The sequence below is a fragment of the Chiloscyllium plagiosum genome, unplaced genomic scaffold, assembly GCF_037043375.1.
Source record: "Chiloscyllium plagiosum isolate Xiang-an unplaced genomic scaffold, Cpla_swu_hap1 HiC_scaffold_18, whole genome shotgun sequence".
NCBI lineage: Eukaryota > Metazoa > Chordata > Chondrichthyes > Orectolobiformes > Hemiscylliidae > Chiloscyllium > Chiloscyllium plagiosum.
The window spans coordinates 45,422,961-45,437,128 of NW_028270156.1; the positions used below are offsets into that span (position 1 = coordinate 45,422,961).

The window sequence follows — 14,168 nt, forward strand, 5'->3', positions numbered from 1 at the left end:
TATGAGTTCCTTGATTGGGGCTGTTAATTTGGTCCAATCAAGGAGACTTGGCTGACAAAAAACCATGAGGGGCATTGACAGGATACACAGATAAGCTGTCTTCCCTGCGTTGGGAGATTCCAGAACTAGAGGGTATAGGTTTAAGGTGAGAGGGGAAAGAATTGAAAGGGACCTAAGGGGCAACTTTTTCATGCAGAAGGTGGTGCATGTATGGAATGAACTGCCAGAGGAAGTCGTGGAGGCTGGTACAATTACAGCATTTAAAAGGCATCTGGGATGGGTATACAAATAGGAAGGGTTTGGAGGAATATTGCCCAAGTACTGAATATCTGGTTGGCATAGACGAGTTGGACTTGAAGGGTTTGTTTCCATGCTGTACATCTCTACGTGAGACATTCTTACACTCAGAACTGGCTCTGAAGGAGCTAGAACACCATCAATGACTTTCCACTTGGATATAAAGGGTGACCTGGTGATGACATACCAGCCACTGTGGAGTTATTTCAGTGGCGATGAGAGTGAAGCACGTTCCTGAAAATACCCACTCAAAACAATCATCTTTGAGTTGGCATAAGCATTTCAGGCATCATGCCACTATTTAGAAAACTTGACTTGTTCGACCTTGCTGAAGACTGGACCCAGTATGAGGAACGAACGTGTCATTTTCAGTTATTTGGAAACTAACTTTGCCTGACCACTAGATACTAAATCCTTTCAAGAATTGATGGATTTAGTTACGGAATATTATGACCCCAAGCCTCCTCTAATTCTGAGATGCTATCATTTTTACTTGGCAAGTAGGGGAATCCATTTTGAGATTTTTGACTAGATTAAAATGACTGGCAGAGGCATGTGACTTTGGTTTAACCCTTAATGAGATGCTAAGAAACCAGTTGGTATGTGGGATTAATGATGTAACCATGCAAAAGTGCCTACTAGCCGCAGCCCAACTTGATTTTAAATAGGCACTACAACTGGCTTTACAATCAGAAAATGAAACAAGTGGGACATGAGTTGCAGGTATTATAATGGAAGTGGAGACCCTCACCAGTCCAACTGAGTTTGGGAAATCACTTGAGTGAAGGCAATTGTATTGCCACACTCAGGATATATCCTGAACAGATGGATTCCATGTCAGCCCAAAGCAAAATCCCAAAACAAAACCAAACCTCAGTCAAACGGTTAAAATTTTCTTCAGGATCCAGGCTGGCAAGCCACTGTAGTTGTGGCCAGTATGCAGACTCAAAGATGTTTCCACTAGTAGGAGAGGCAAAGACCCTTGTGCACAGCCTCAGGATGAAGAGACAACTTTTATAATGCAGATGACGAGTAATTTCTTCAACCAGAGGGTGGTGAAGCTGTGGAACTCATTGCCAATGAGGGCTGTGGAGTCCAAGTCATTGGGTGTATTTAAGACAGATATAAAGGATTAGTATGGGAATGAAAGGTGAAAGGGGGAAGGCAAATGAATAGAGTTGAGAAACTGATCAGCCATGATTGAATGAAGGAGCAGGCTTGATGGGCCAAATGGTCTAACTGTTCCTATGTCGTATGGTCTTGGAAGGTTGGCCATCAGGGTCTGCCAGGGGATGGATGCCAAAGTGACATATAGGCCAACCCTCTGATTATTGGTCTCCTGTTCATCTTAACTGATGTGCTTTTAATGGGGTCAGTGTTCATGCTTGGTTTTGTGAGGTTGCATTGATGTTGCTTCAAGTTAGCTGTGACCTCAGAGGTGTGGGGTCCTTGGTCCAGACACTCCTCACTCACTGACCCTGCCACACTCCCAACCTCTGCCTCTCCAGCTTGCAGCTTACATCTGTGGCCTCAAAATTCCAAGCTGCTCTCAGCTCACAGGTTGCTTCCTGCTTGTCTCGACTTCTCTTCAGAACCTGTCTCATTGTGACAGTTTGGGAGTGGGAAGCAGAAAGGTCGATCAAAAATACTAAAAGGTGGAAGAGGCGGTGAACAAGGATGGCAAGGAGCATGACTGACAACAGGATAAGTAGAAAGAGAGAGTTAGCATATTTCTTTTAATATTTTAAAATTTATTAATTTGCAAATATAGTGTAATGTAACAATAGCAATCATTTTAAACTGACAGTGATAGCCTGGAATTTTCCATGCCCTCAAGCAGTCTGGGCAATGGCAAGAAATGTGAGAAAATATGGCGAGATCTAAAAAAAATCTGAATCTCAACATCAATAAATGAAGTTCAGTTTTCCCCTGAAGTTTTCAATGAAGAGTTCTGAATATCATTAATAAGCGGTGACATATTTATATCTCATTAGTAGTCAACCCTATCTCATTTATATACAGCTCGCGATTCCTCCTTCTGCTAGAAATTAAACAACGACAATTCCTGAGCAGTTATCCAGAGAATGCAGCTCACCACTTGCTTCACTGACATGTCTTTGAATGCTCAATAGACAATGTCCTCTTCCAGCATTCATCTATCAAAATCATTTCAGAAAATCATTTGCCTCATCATTTTATAAGGGTTAATTTCAGATCAATTCAGAATCTATTTCAGCCCTTCTGGCCTTCACTTTGGAGCTCAGAGATACATTTGACTCATATGCTCCTGCCAGATCACTTTGTGTACATGGATTAACAGTCAACTCATGCATCTACACAAACATCTTATACCTTTTGGCTTAATTTGTAATGCTCATTCAGGTCACATGGACTTGGAGACCGAAATGTCGATTTTCCTGCCCCTCAGATGCTGCCTGACCTGCTGTGCTTTTCCAGCACCACTCAAATCTTGACTCACACTGACTTGGAGCCTCACAATCTTGGCAGATTGCATCGATATTTAACCAGAGGACAAGTAGAGTTAGTAGTTGTGGAGCAATCAGGTGGAGATGCTGTGCAGAGCAGTATGACTGTTAGCACACGAGCATGGATGAGGTTTGTGTGGAGTGGAAGAATAGACTGAGTGTGAAGTAGCAGAGAAAAGATGGTGGGGCTTACCGGCGCAGAGCACAGAAGATCACTGAACAGTTTCTGACACTGTAGTGCATTCCATCTTACTGTGGAGACAGCACTAACCCACAACACTAAATCTCTGCCTAGTTCAAGTGTCCTCTGGCGTTCTGTAAGGTAAGGTCAGAATTCACACGACGACACCAGGTTATAGTTCAATAGGTTTATTTGATCAAAGTTTGTGAGAAGATTTGTAGCTCGGGTGCTCGTTGTGGTTCTGTTCACCGAGCTGGGAATTTGTGTTGCAGACGTTTCATCCCCTGTTTATTTGAAATCACAAGCTTTCAGCATGCTGCTCCTTCATAAGGCAAAGTGACAAAGGTGCAGGGTTCTGAAAGCTTGTAATTTCAAATAAACCTGTTGGACTATAACCTGGTGTCATGTGACTTCTGACCTTGTCCATTCCAGTCCAACAGCAGCACATCCATGTCAAGGTCTGTTCAGTCCTCCTTTTGACCCCCTTGCCCACCAGGACCTCCAGATCCCTTCTGAAAAGCAGAGTGCCAGCTTCTCATTCTGAAACATTTCAGTTTCCCAAGGTGACAATTCCTGGCTTGCAGCATCTGAAATGGGATGCACTTGGGTATTAAACATGGTTCCAGTAGTTTTTATGGAAGGTCACAGAATTTTGCCTTTCCTGTCAGGACTGTGCGAGAAACAATAAAGAGGCTGGTTGTATAATTAGTGAGGTGAAAAGCAAAAGACAATGTAAGAAAAGTTACCATAAGCCATGATAGGGCACCTGCCATGAAAGTCCTGAAACTTACACGCCAAAATAAATTGAAAATACAGCCCATAATAGTTTATAATTTTCTTTTGTGACAGTGACAGAACCTGACTACAGCTTTAACACTGGTTGTAATGGGAAAATCATGTTATTTCATTTGAAGTTGTCCTTTTCTGGAATTCAGTATTAAGTAAAGAATAATTGTATTCCATTCATTGGATAGAAGTTAAATATGAAGATATTTAGATTCAACAAATATACCATTACATGACAACTAAAATTAAAATTTGACAGCCATACTTTAACCCATTTAAGACATTTTCTCTAATTTGTTTGGAGCAGGGTTTCATTAATATGCATGTGACTGTATCAAGATATCAAGATTCTCGATTTGATTTTCTTAAAAGTTTAAGAGGGTAAGTGCCCTGTGTAAGAAATGGATAAATTTAGTAATAAATTGTTTTCCTTGTTTGATCTTATACATTGAACTTGATCAAAATATTATTAAAAAAAAGGTTGATATTGTAATTTTACTCTTAACCTCCATCCTCAAACTTACTGTGTGGTTGTCTCTCTTGACTGTAAACCTGGATATCCATGGGAGAGTAAATACTGACAAGTATGTCCCGTTTGTTTGCCCCAGTCCTCTTGTTGCAAGCATGGATTGAGCGGGTTTGCCAATCTGTCCAGTATAAGGTTTCACCAAACAATGTCAGGGCAAATGGATGAGTCAGAGTACCTTGCACAACCTCTTGCCTGTTAAAAGGACAAACAAGAAAACAAATCCATTAAAGGGGGAAAAAAAAAGGCATTGAGATCATACACAATCCTTCTTGCTCAACCAGAAAAATAAGCTGCATTTCAACATCAGCTGACACATAGAAGAACACTTCAGAGTATTTTACAGAGGATTAAGGACAACCAAGCTAGATTGGGGGCCGGCGGGGAGGGGGGGTATCAGGAAGGCAGGAGTAAAGAAGTAAATCATGAAGGTGTATAGCAAGTATTTGTTATTTTGGGAGTCTGCCAAAGAACATTTTGAGATGTAGCTAAAGGCTTGAGCAAGAGACTGTAACCTAGAATTGAAGAAACAGGTATGTGGATTTGAACAGGTAGCTTGGAAAAGGAAAGGGAGACAATGAAGGGATTTTATATATATATGGATGTGCGCATCACTGGCTGGCCAGAATTTATTGCCTATCCCTAGTTGCCATTGAGAAGGTAGTGCGAATGGTCTTCTTCCACTAGTGCAGTCTATGTCAACTGCAGTACCCACAATGCCCTTAGGGAGGAAATTTTTTTTGACCCAATGAAGGAACAGTGATACATTTCCAAAATGTGAGTGCTGGTGAGTGCTTGGAGGGGAACTTGCAGGTGATGTTCCCATGTATCGGCTGCCCTTGTCCTTCTAGATGGAAGTGGTCATAAATTTGGAAGGGGTGCTGTCTAAGGAGTCTTTGTGAATTTATGCAGTGCATCTTGTAGATAGTACACACTGCTGCTACTGAGCACTGATGGTGGAAGGAATCAAAGTTTATGGATGTGGTGCCAATCAAATGGGCTGCTTTGTCCTGGATGGTGTTGGAGCTGCACCCATCCAGGCAGGTGGGGAGTATTCCATCACACTGCTGACTTGTGTCCTGTAGATGATAAACAAACTTTAGGGAGTCAGAAGGAGGTAAATTACTTGCAGTAGTATTCCTAGCTTCTGACCTGCTCTTGTAGCCACTGTGCTTATGTGGCATATCCAGCTGAGTTTCTGGTCAATAAGAACCACCAGGATTTTTAAGGTGGGAGATTCAGTCATGCTAACACCACTGAATGTCAAGGGACAGTCTCTTATTGGCAATGGTCATTACTTGGCATTTGTGTTGTATGAATGTCATTTGTCACTTGTTAGCCCAAGCCTGGATATTGTCCAAATCTTGCATTTGAACACACAGTCATACAGCACAGAAACAGACCCTTCAGCCCAACTCTTCTGTGCCAACCAAATATCCCAATCTGACATCATCCTATTTGCCAGCATTTAACATGTATCCATCTGAGCCGTTTCTATTCATGTACTCATCCAGATGCCTTTTAATTGTTGTAATTGTACCAGCCTCCCCCACTTTCTCTGGCAGCTCGTTCCATACAAACACTATGCTCTATGTGAAAAAGTTACCGCTCAGAGCCATTTTAAATTTCTCTGCTCTAACCTTAAACCTATGTCATCTGGTTTTGTACTCCCCTACCCTGGGAAATAGACCTTGGCTATTCATCTTTTCCATGGCCCTCTTGATTTTATAAACGTCTCAGGTCATCTCTCAGGGACTGCTTCAGTGTCTGAAGAGTCACAAATGACACTGAACATTGTGCAATCATCAGCAGACATTCCCATTTCATGGAGAGGTATCATTGATGAAGCAGCTAAAGATGATTGACATAGGACACTACCCTGCATAACTCCTATAAACATGCCCTGGAACTCAGATAATTGACCTGCAATAATCACAACTATCTTCCTGCCTGCCAGGTATGATTCCAATGAGTAGAAAGTTTGCCCCTCTAAATCGACCATAAGATAGAGGAAGAGAATTAGGCCATTCAGTCCATTGTGTCTGCTCTGCCATTTGATCACAGCTGTTCGGTTTCTCAAGTCTTTAGCAACGGAAACGGATAGGCATATACCACAGGACCAGAATTGCAGCTGGGGGAAAGGCAATTATGATGCGATTAGGCAAGATTTAGGATGCGTAGGGTGGGGAAGGAAACTGCAGGCAATGGGCACAATTGAAATGTGGAGATTACTCAAGGAACAGCTACTGCTGTTCCTTGATAAGTACGTACTGGTCAGGCATGGAGGAAGTTGTTGAGCACAGGAACTGTGGTTTACGAAGGAAGTTAAATCTGTCAAGCGGAAAAAGATGGCGCATGTTAGGCTGAGATGTGAAGGCTCAATTGGGATGGTTGAGAATTACAGGTTAGCCAGGAAAGACCTAAAGAAAGAGTTAAGAAGAGCCAGGAGGGGACATGAGAAGTCATTGGTAGATAGGATCTAGGAAAACCCTAATGCTTTCTATAGATATATCAGGAATAAAAGAATAATTAGAGTAAGATTAGGGCCAATTAAGGATTGTCGTGGGAAGTTGTGCGTTGAGCCAGAGGTGATAAGGGAAGCGTTAAATGAATATTTTTCGTCAGTATTCACACTGGAAAAAGACAATGTTGGCGAGGTGAATACTGAGATACAGGCTACTAGACAAGATGAAATTGAGGTTCATAAGGTGTTAGCAATTCTGGAAAGTGTAAAAATACTTAAGTCCCCCGAGCTGGATAGGATTTATCCTAGGATTCTCTGGGAAGCCAGGGAAGAGATTGCTGAGCCTTTGGCTTTGATCTTTATGTCATTATTGTCTACAGAAATAGTGCCTGAAGACTGAAGGTTAGCAAATGTTGTTCCCTTGTTCAAGAAGGGGAGTAGAGACAACCATGGTGACTATAGCCCTGTGAGCCTTACTTCGGTTGTGGTTAAAGTGCTGGAAAAGGTTATAAAGATTTATAATCATCTAGAAAGGAATACGTTGATTTGCGATAGTCAACATGGTTTTGTGAAGGGTAGGTTATGCCTCACAAACATTATTGAGTTCTTTGAGAAGTTACCAACAGGTGGATGAGAGTAAAGTGGTTGATGTGGTGTATATGGATTTCAGTAAAGCATTTGATAAGGTTCCCCACAGTAGGCTACTGCACAAAATATGGAGGTATTGGATGGAGGGTGATTTTGTAGTTTGGATCAGAAATTGGCAAACTGAAAGAAGACAGAGGGTGGTGATTGATGGGAAAGGTTTATCCTGGAGTTCAGTTATTAGTGGTCTACCACAAGGATCTGTTTTGGGTCCACTGCTGTTGGTCATTTTTATAAATGAGAGAAAGTGAGGGCTGCAGATGCTGGAGATCAGAGCTGAAAATGTGTTGCTGGAAAAGTGCAGCAGGTCAGGCAGCATCCAAGGAACAGGAGAATCGACGAAGGGCTTATGCCCGAAACGTCGATTCTCCTGTTCCTTGGATGCTGCCTGACCTGCTGCGCTTTTCCAGCAACACATTTTCAGAATTTTTATAAATGACCAGGATGAGGGCATAGAAGGATGGGTTGGTAAATTTGCAGATGACAGTAAAGTTGGTAGAGTTGTGGATACTGCAGAAGGATGTTGTAGGTTACAGAGGGATATAGATAAGCTGCAGAGCTGGGTTGAGAGGTCGCAAATGGAGTTTAATGTGGAAAAGTGTGAGGTGATTCACTTTGGAAGGAGCAACAGGAATGCAGAATACTAGGCTAATGGTAAGATTCTTGGTAGCGTAGATGAACTGAGCGCTCTCGGTATCCATATACATAGATCCCTGAAAGTTGATAGGGTTGTTAAGAAGGCACACAGTGTGTTAGCTTCTGGGACAAGGACAGGGGCAGGGATTGATTTTCAGAACCATGAGGTCATGCTGCAGCTGTACAAGACTCTGGTGCAGCCGCACTTGGTGTATTGCGTACAGTTCTGGTCACTGCATTCGTGGGCGGCACGGTGGCACAGTGGTTAGCACTGCTGCCTCACAGCGCCAGAGACCCGGGTTCAATTCCTGCCTCAGGCGACTGACTGTGTGGAGTTTGCACATTCTCCCCGTGTCTGCGTGGGTTTCCTCCGGGTGCTCCGGTTTCCTCCCACAGTCCAAAGATGTGCAGGTCAGGTGAATTGGCCATGTTAAATTGCCCGTAGTGTTAGGTAAGGGGTAAATGTAGGGGTATGGGTGGGTTGCGCTTTGGTGGGGCAGTGTGGACTTGTTGGGCCGAAGGGCCTGTTTCCACACTGTAAGTAATCTAATCTAATCTAAAAATTACAGGAAGGATGAGAAAGCTTTGGAAAGGGTCCAGAGGAGATTTATGAGGATATTGCCTGATATGGAGGGAAGGTCTTATGAGGAAAGGCTGAGAGACTTGAGGCCATTTTTGCTGGAGAGAAGGTGGTTGAGGGGTGACTTAATTGAGTCATATAAGGTAATCAGAGGGTTAGATAGGGTGGACAGTGAGAGCCATTTTCCTCGGATGGCTAGCACAAGGGGCATAGCTTTAAATTGAGTGGTGATAGATATAGGACAGATGTCAGAAATGGTGTCTTTGCTCAGAGTAGTAGGGGCATGGAATGTACTACCTGTGACAGTAGTAGACTCGCCAATTTTAAGAGCATTTAAATGGTCATTGGATAGACATATGGACAAAAATGGAATAGTGTAGGTTAGATGGGCTTCAGATTGGTTTTACAGGTCAGTACAACACCGAGGGCCGAAGAGCCTATACTGCTCTGCAATGTGCTATGTTCTACCTATTCTCCTGCCTTCTCCCTATATCCCTTGGTCTCCTCAGTAATCAAGAACCTGTATTTAAGATGGAGATAATTACTCAATAACGTGTCCTCCACAGCACTCCATGGCAAAGTGTCCCACAGATTCGCCATGGTCTGGCTGAAACATTGCAGGGTGAAGGTCAGTGACCTTTGCAATTCCACCAGCCTGACAGCCATTTCCTATTGTACCCACCTGAACCAAGGCTCATGCTCCACCGTCTTGGGACTGTTTGCAATATTCTCCCTAAGCGCAGTACAGGCTGTAATGTTCTATGTTTGATGTATTACCTGTCGCACTCTCATAAAATTAGTAGCCTGACCATATCCCATCCATCCAGTAGACATTTTATCTCTGCCTATCCATGGTTCGTTTAGTACTGTCAAGGGGTCAATTAATGGCTAATTAGGACTTCCACCACCTGCCATTGGGACAATACCCACCATGCCAAGTAACAGCAGTAAAACCTAATAGGTCTTCTAGCTAGCCACCCCATTAGTTTCTGAGCCATTCATCTCTTTCAAGAAGTTATCATCTCTCGCAGTCTGTTACACACACTGGCATTTACATATTGGATTTTACTCCCATCTCATTTCTTTCTACAAACTTCAGCCCTGAATTCCCAAACATTTTTAAACACCTAGGTTATTTATTCTAGCACATATTTCAAACTTATTTTCTAACTAATTTAAATCTATTTAAGACTGTCAAGTTAGCCACAATAGTCTGGCTATAATTTATGAAATATCTCAAGTAGTTTCAAAAGCAACAACCTTTCAAACAAGCAAAGCCTACACTGTTACAGTTATGTGCTGAAATAAAATTTAAGAAGTAGGTCTTAGAAAAACATAATAATCAACACCACAATAATGTTTATTTCCACTCAAGACAAGAACATCTTTCTAATCAAATATTATGGAGTACATTTTACAAAATAACATTGCCAGCACAGATTCTCACACTACAGTGCACATAGGCTGTGGTGGCCAGTACAGCCTGTTAGTTCTTTTCTAATTCAAGTACCTCTGTGAATAAATTTCTGATTCATGCTTCATTATGCCATTTGCTCACTTATGAAGCTATGGAATAGCTGATACTGGTACAAGACTATATCAAGATGTTATGATCCATATGCATAATAAATTGCTCTGGAGTAGGTCCGAACAACAGACCTCAACCTGATAAAGAGGGAGAGAGAGAGAGAGAACATGTACATGAGAGAGAGAACATGTACATGAGAGAGAGAGAGAGAGAGAGAGAGAGAGAGAGAGAGAGAGAGAGAGAGAGAGAGAGAGAGAGAGAGAGAGAGAGAGAGAGAGAGAGAGAGAGAGAAAAGAGAAAAGAGAAAGAAAAGGAAAGAGAAAAAGAAAAAAAGAGAGAAAGACAGCAGGAAGGGAAGAGAGAGGAACGAAGAAATTAAATGAAAAAAACTGATTCTTATAGTGCCCTTCATGATCACTGGATCACCAAAGTACTTTACAGCCAAAGAAGTTCAGCAAACTTTGTTTTAACTAACACCTTATCAACTGTTTTCCTGATAAACAGGCAAAAATTATACACTTCAAATACCACGATTTACTACAATGTCCCCTTAAATAAAGTATAACAGTGATGCGTGTACCCCCTGCATTATATCTCTATTACTAACTGTGTTTTACATTGATTTTAAGAGGCTTGTTGATATTTTTACACGGATTTTATGAGGGATGATGATGTCTCAAAGTTGTGCTCGGTCAGTTTACTGAGGTACATGTTTATGCGTACCTCTTGATTATCTGGAATATCTGATCAAACAGCAGTTCATAAAATGTTTATTGTACTTTGGACTGTAGTCAGTGCTGTAATGTAGACAAAGTGGCTGCCAATTTGCTCACAGCAACCTCTTCATGTTTCGGAGCATGATAATGACTATATAATCTGCTTTGGTAAGGTCAATTGATAATAAATATCAGGCAGGATAACACCACTCCCCCCCTCCAGTTTTTCTTCAAAATAGTGCCAAAGCATTTTGTTTTAAGTTCATTTGAGATCACAAACAAAATCTTGGCTTATATCTCATCTAAAATACAGTGTAACAATCTTGCATTGGGTGCTAAGCTAATTTTTGCATTCCACTTCTTGAGTTGAACTTGAACCCATAACCTTGTGAGACAAAAGATTGGAGTTCCAGCAACTGAGCCATCACTGACACAATTTGCAAAAAAAAGAGCTAACCAACCTGGAGTACAGAAACCTAGAAACATTAGCTGCCTTTTTCCCTACACTTCAATAAGCTGTGGTAGTATACAGCTTGTAAGAAGAAACACTTAAATAATAACAACAACATGTTGAAAAACAAGGCAAACTTTGAAAAAAAATCAAAGTCAAACAACCATAGATCTTATTCTTCTATTTACAAATGAGTTATAGAGCTTGCAACGCCCATTGAGTTGTAAAGACTTGTATAAAAAGGATTGATGTTTGATTTCATGGTATGCAACATTGTTTGAACCACTAAAAGTGATTTAACCCTTTCCTTCCACATGACCCAAGACTCCAGGTTGTTTCATACATTAACTACACCTTGGCAAAAACTATAAACCTCAAGTTTCCGCTACACAGCACTCGCTCCGGGCATCACAATTATAAGGGCACCATCTTGACGTACAGCAATTAAGATTTGGCAGTCTGTCAGAGAACAAAACATTTTGTACAGACATGACCTATGCTTCTGTTGAAATTTTGAAGTCAAGCTGTTTAATGATAAAGACCTTATGGAAAAAAACATAAGCAAATAAATGATTAAAATTAAAATAAATTCAGAGCTGATCTCGGATTCCATTTATCATTATCCTATCTTTTACAAAAAACTGCTTTTTCATTTAGGTTGCACCTGCCACACCCTAACAACATTTCCAAAATGCTTCACAGCCAATGAATTAGTTTTGAACTCTTCTTGTTGTTTCACAGGGAAATACAGTAAGTACTCATAAATGACAATAATAAAATGAGTGAATAATTGGTTTCATTGCTGGTTGAAGAACCATGTTGGTCAGAACTGCAGGAGAGTTCCCTGCTCTATTTTGCGTAGTGTTATGGGACCACTTACTTCCAAGTGAGGCGGAAAGAACAAATGGAAGCTGGAGCGTCCTTAATGCCCTATTGAAGTAACGACCATGATAATGTGGTAAAATCCTGGACAGGGATAGAATGTGTGACCTTCCAAAGGAGAAATGCCATCAATGAGGCAAGACTAAGCCTTAATAGATTTTTAACAGCACTATCACATCCATCCTCCAGTGCACAGTTTAACACACGTTCTTTCAAAAATCGGCTGGGCAAAATACAATGTTGCAATCTTTGAAATCAAAACCCAATAATACATCATGTGATTTATTCTTTTGATGGCACTTTCTCAAATATTGTGCTTGTGAGGTGCGTTCAAGGAGGTTTCATGGAATCTCTTTTCAAGGCTTTTAAAGCAGCTGATGTAGGCCGACACAAAGCTCACTGCACCTGCAGAAATTAAATAATTGCTGCCCAAACCATCTATCCTAAAAGTAGACAGGTGGAATTTTAATCCATAGTTTGGAAGCAGTAACTTTGTCTTAGAAATTGTAGAGCAAACTAACTGTATAAAAAATACACATACAGACCCAGAAAATAATCACAGAACATTCTGGATTCTTAAATAAAACCTCAACCTTGCTGGCCATAAGAGAGTTTAATACTAAACAAAATTAAGTCAAGCATGCTCTGTTCAAATTTCTGGCAAGGTAGAGAGGAAGCCTCTACATTCTTCCTCCACCATAATGATTTACTCAAAAGAACATACAAATGCTTTAAACAAAAGTGCAAAAAGGTTGACAAAATATTTCCATTTCAAATCCAAAAAACTATTTTCTCCTATCATTGGCTTTTAAAAAGAAAATAATTAATTCCTAATGTTGAGAGAAGAACATCATTACTAGTTTTCTTTCATCATAAATACTATCCCTGTCTACTTTAAAGACACTGACATTAGCATGTTGCTAAAGTGACCATTTCAAAATGTGAGCAAAATAGTAAGAGTCATCTGACAAATAGACATCACAAGTCAAATCCTGTTCATGCCTAACACCTAGTCACGCAGCCAGCGATAGGAATTTGCAGATTACAGAAATGGTGAAGTTAATATCAGCACTCCTACATCCTTCTCTGCTCAAAATGTTCCAGGGTTTAAGATATTGAAGTCCTAGGAACATCCGGCAGGATATTGATAGCAAGATTCTGATGACAATACTAAAAAAAAGACTCAAAACGACTACTGTGAAGCAACTTAGTGATTCAGAAATTCTTTGTAACTTCCTTTGAAATGTACTCACACCTAAGCAGTCACCTAGAAACCAGAATGTCCTTATTGATTGTCTATCAATGGTGAAGAAAGGCAAAGACAAAATGACAAAGAGACAATGAAAGCTAAGGTCATGCGATGTTTAAATCCATTTTTAGCTCAGCCTCTATTATTTGGGATTTTCTGACTGCTCATCTCACTTAAAGGTAACAACGAAAACACATATGATATTGTTAAAGGCAGAATGATGTAACACAAATCACAGCTCAATTTTCCATTTATAATTCAAGCAGTAAAATGCAGAAAAATACTAGACTTGAAGCAAATTACCCACAACATATTTTTATGGATAGGACCTGAAAGATACAAAATATTGCTTGTAGATTTGTGGATTGGATACTTCAGTAATGAAGATCATCCAAAAAACCTGAAGTCCTGATAACTGATTTAGAGATGCAGCCAATAACAGAACTAAGTAGTGAAAGGATCATAGTAATTGAACACAAGGTTAGTGTAAATTGTTAATATTTATCATGCATAAACTAGGTATATAAGCATGGTACAGCAGGGCTTTACTCATGTCTTATTCCATCAGATCTTAATCTGATCTGACATCCTAATGTCACAGTTATGCACATACTTTCTCAGTAGTTATTGTCACTGTATTGGTACAGTTAACCCTTTAATTCACATTTGTCTCACAACTATTAATTTCATAAACAAGTTACAGTGGCCATCTCTTATTCTAATTCCATTCTTCTTTCGTCA

At 40.5% G+C, this 14,168-nt stretch overlaps 1 protein-coding gene across 1 annotated transcript in view; it reads right to left on the bottom strand.

The window, feature by feature from the left end:
* The window catches only part of LOC122557826 (low-density lipoprotein receptor-related protein 5), a 222,221-nt gene that overhangs the window by 139,479 nt on the left and 68,574 nt on the right, over positions 1-14,168 (bottom strand). The window contains exon 4 of the mRNA XM_087996571.1: positions 4,275-4,471. Within this exon, the coding sequence (XP_087852697.1) occupies positions 4,275-4,471 (197 nt within the window). The remainder of the gene's footprint in view (positions 1-4,274; positions 4,472-14,168) is intronic.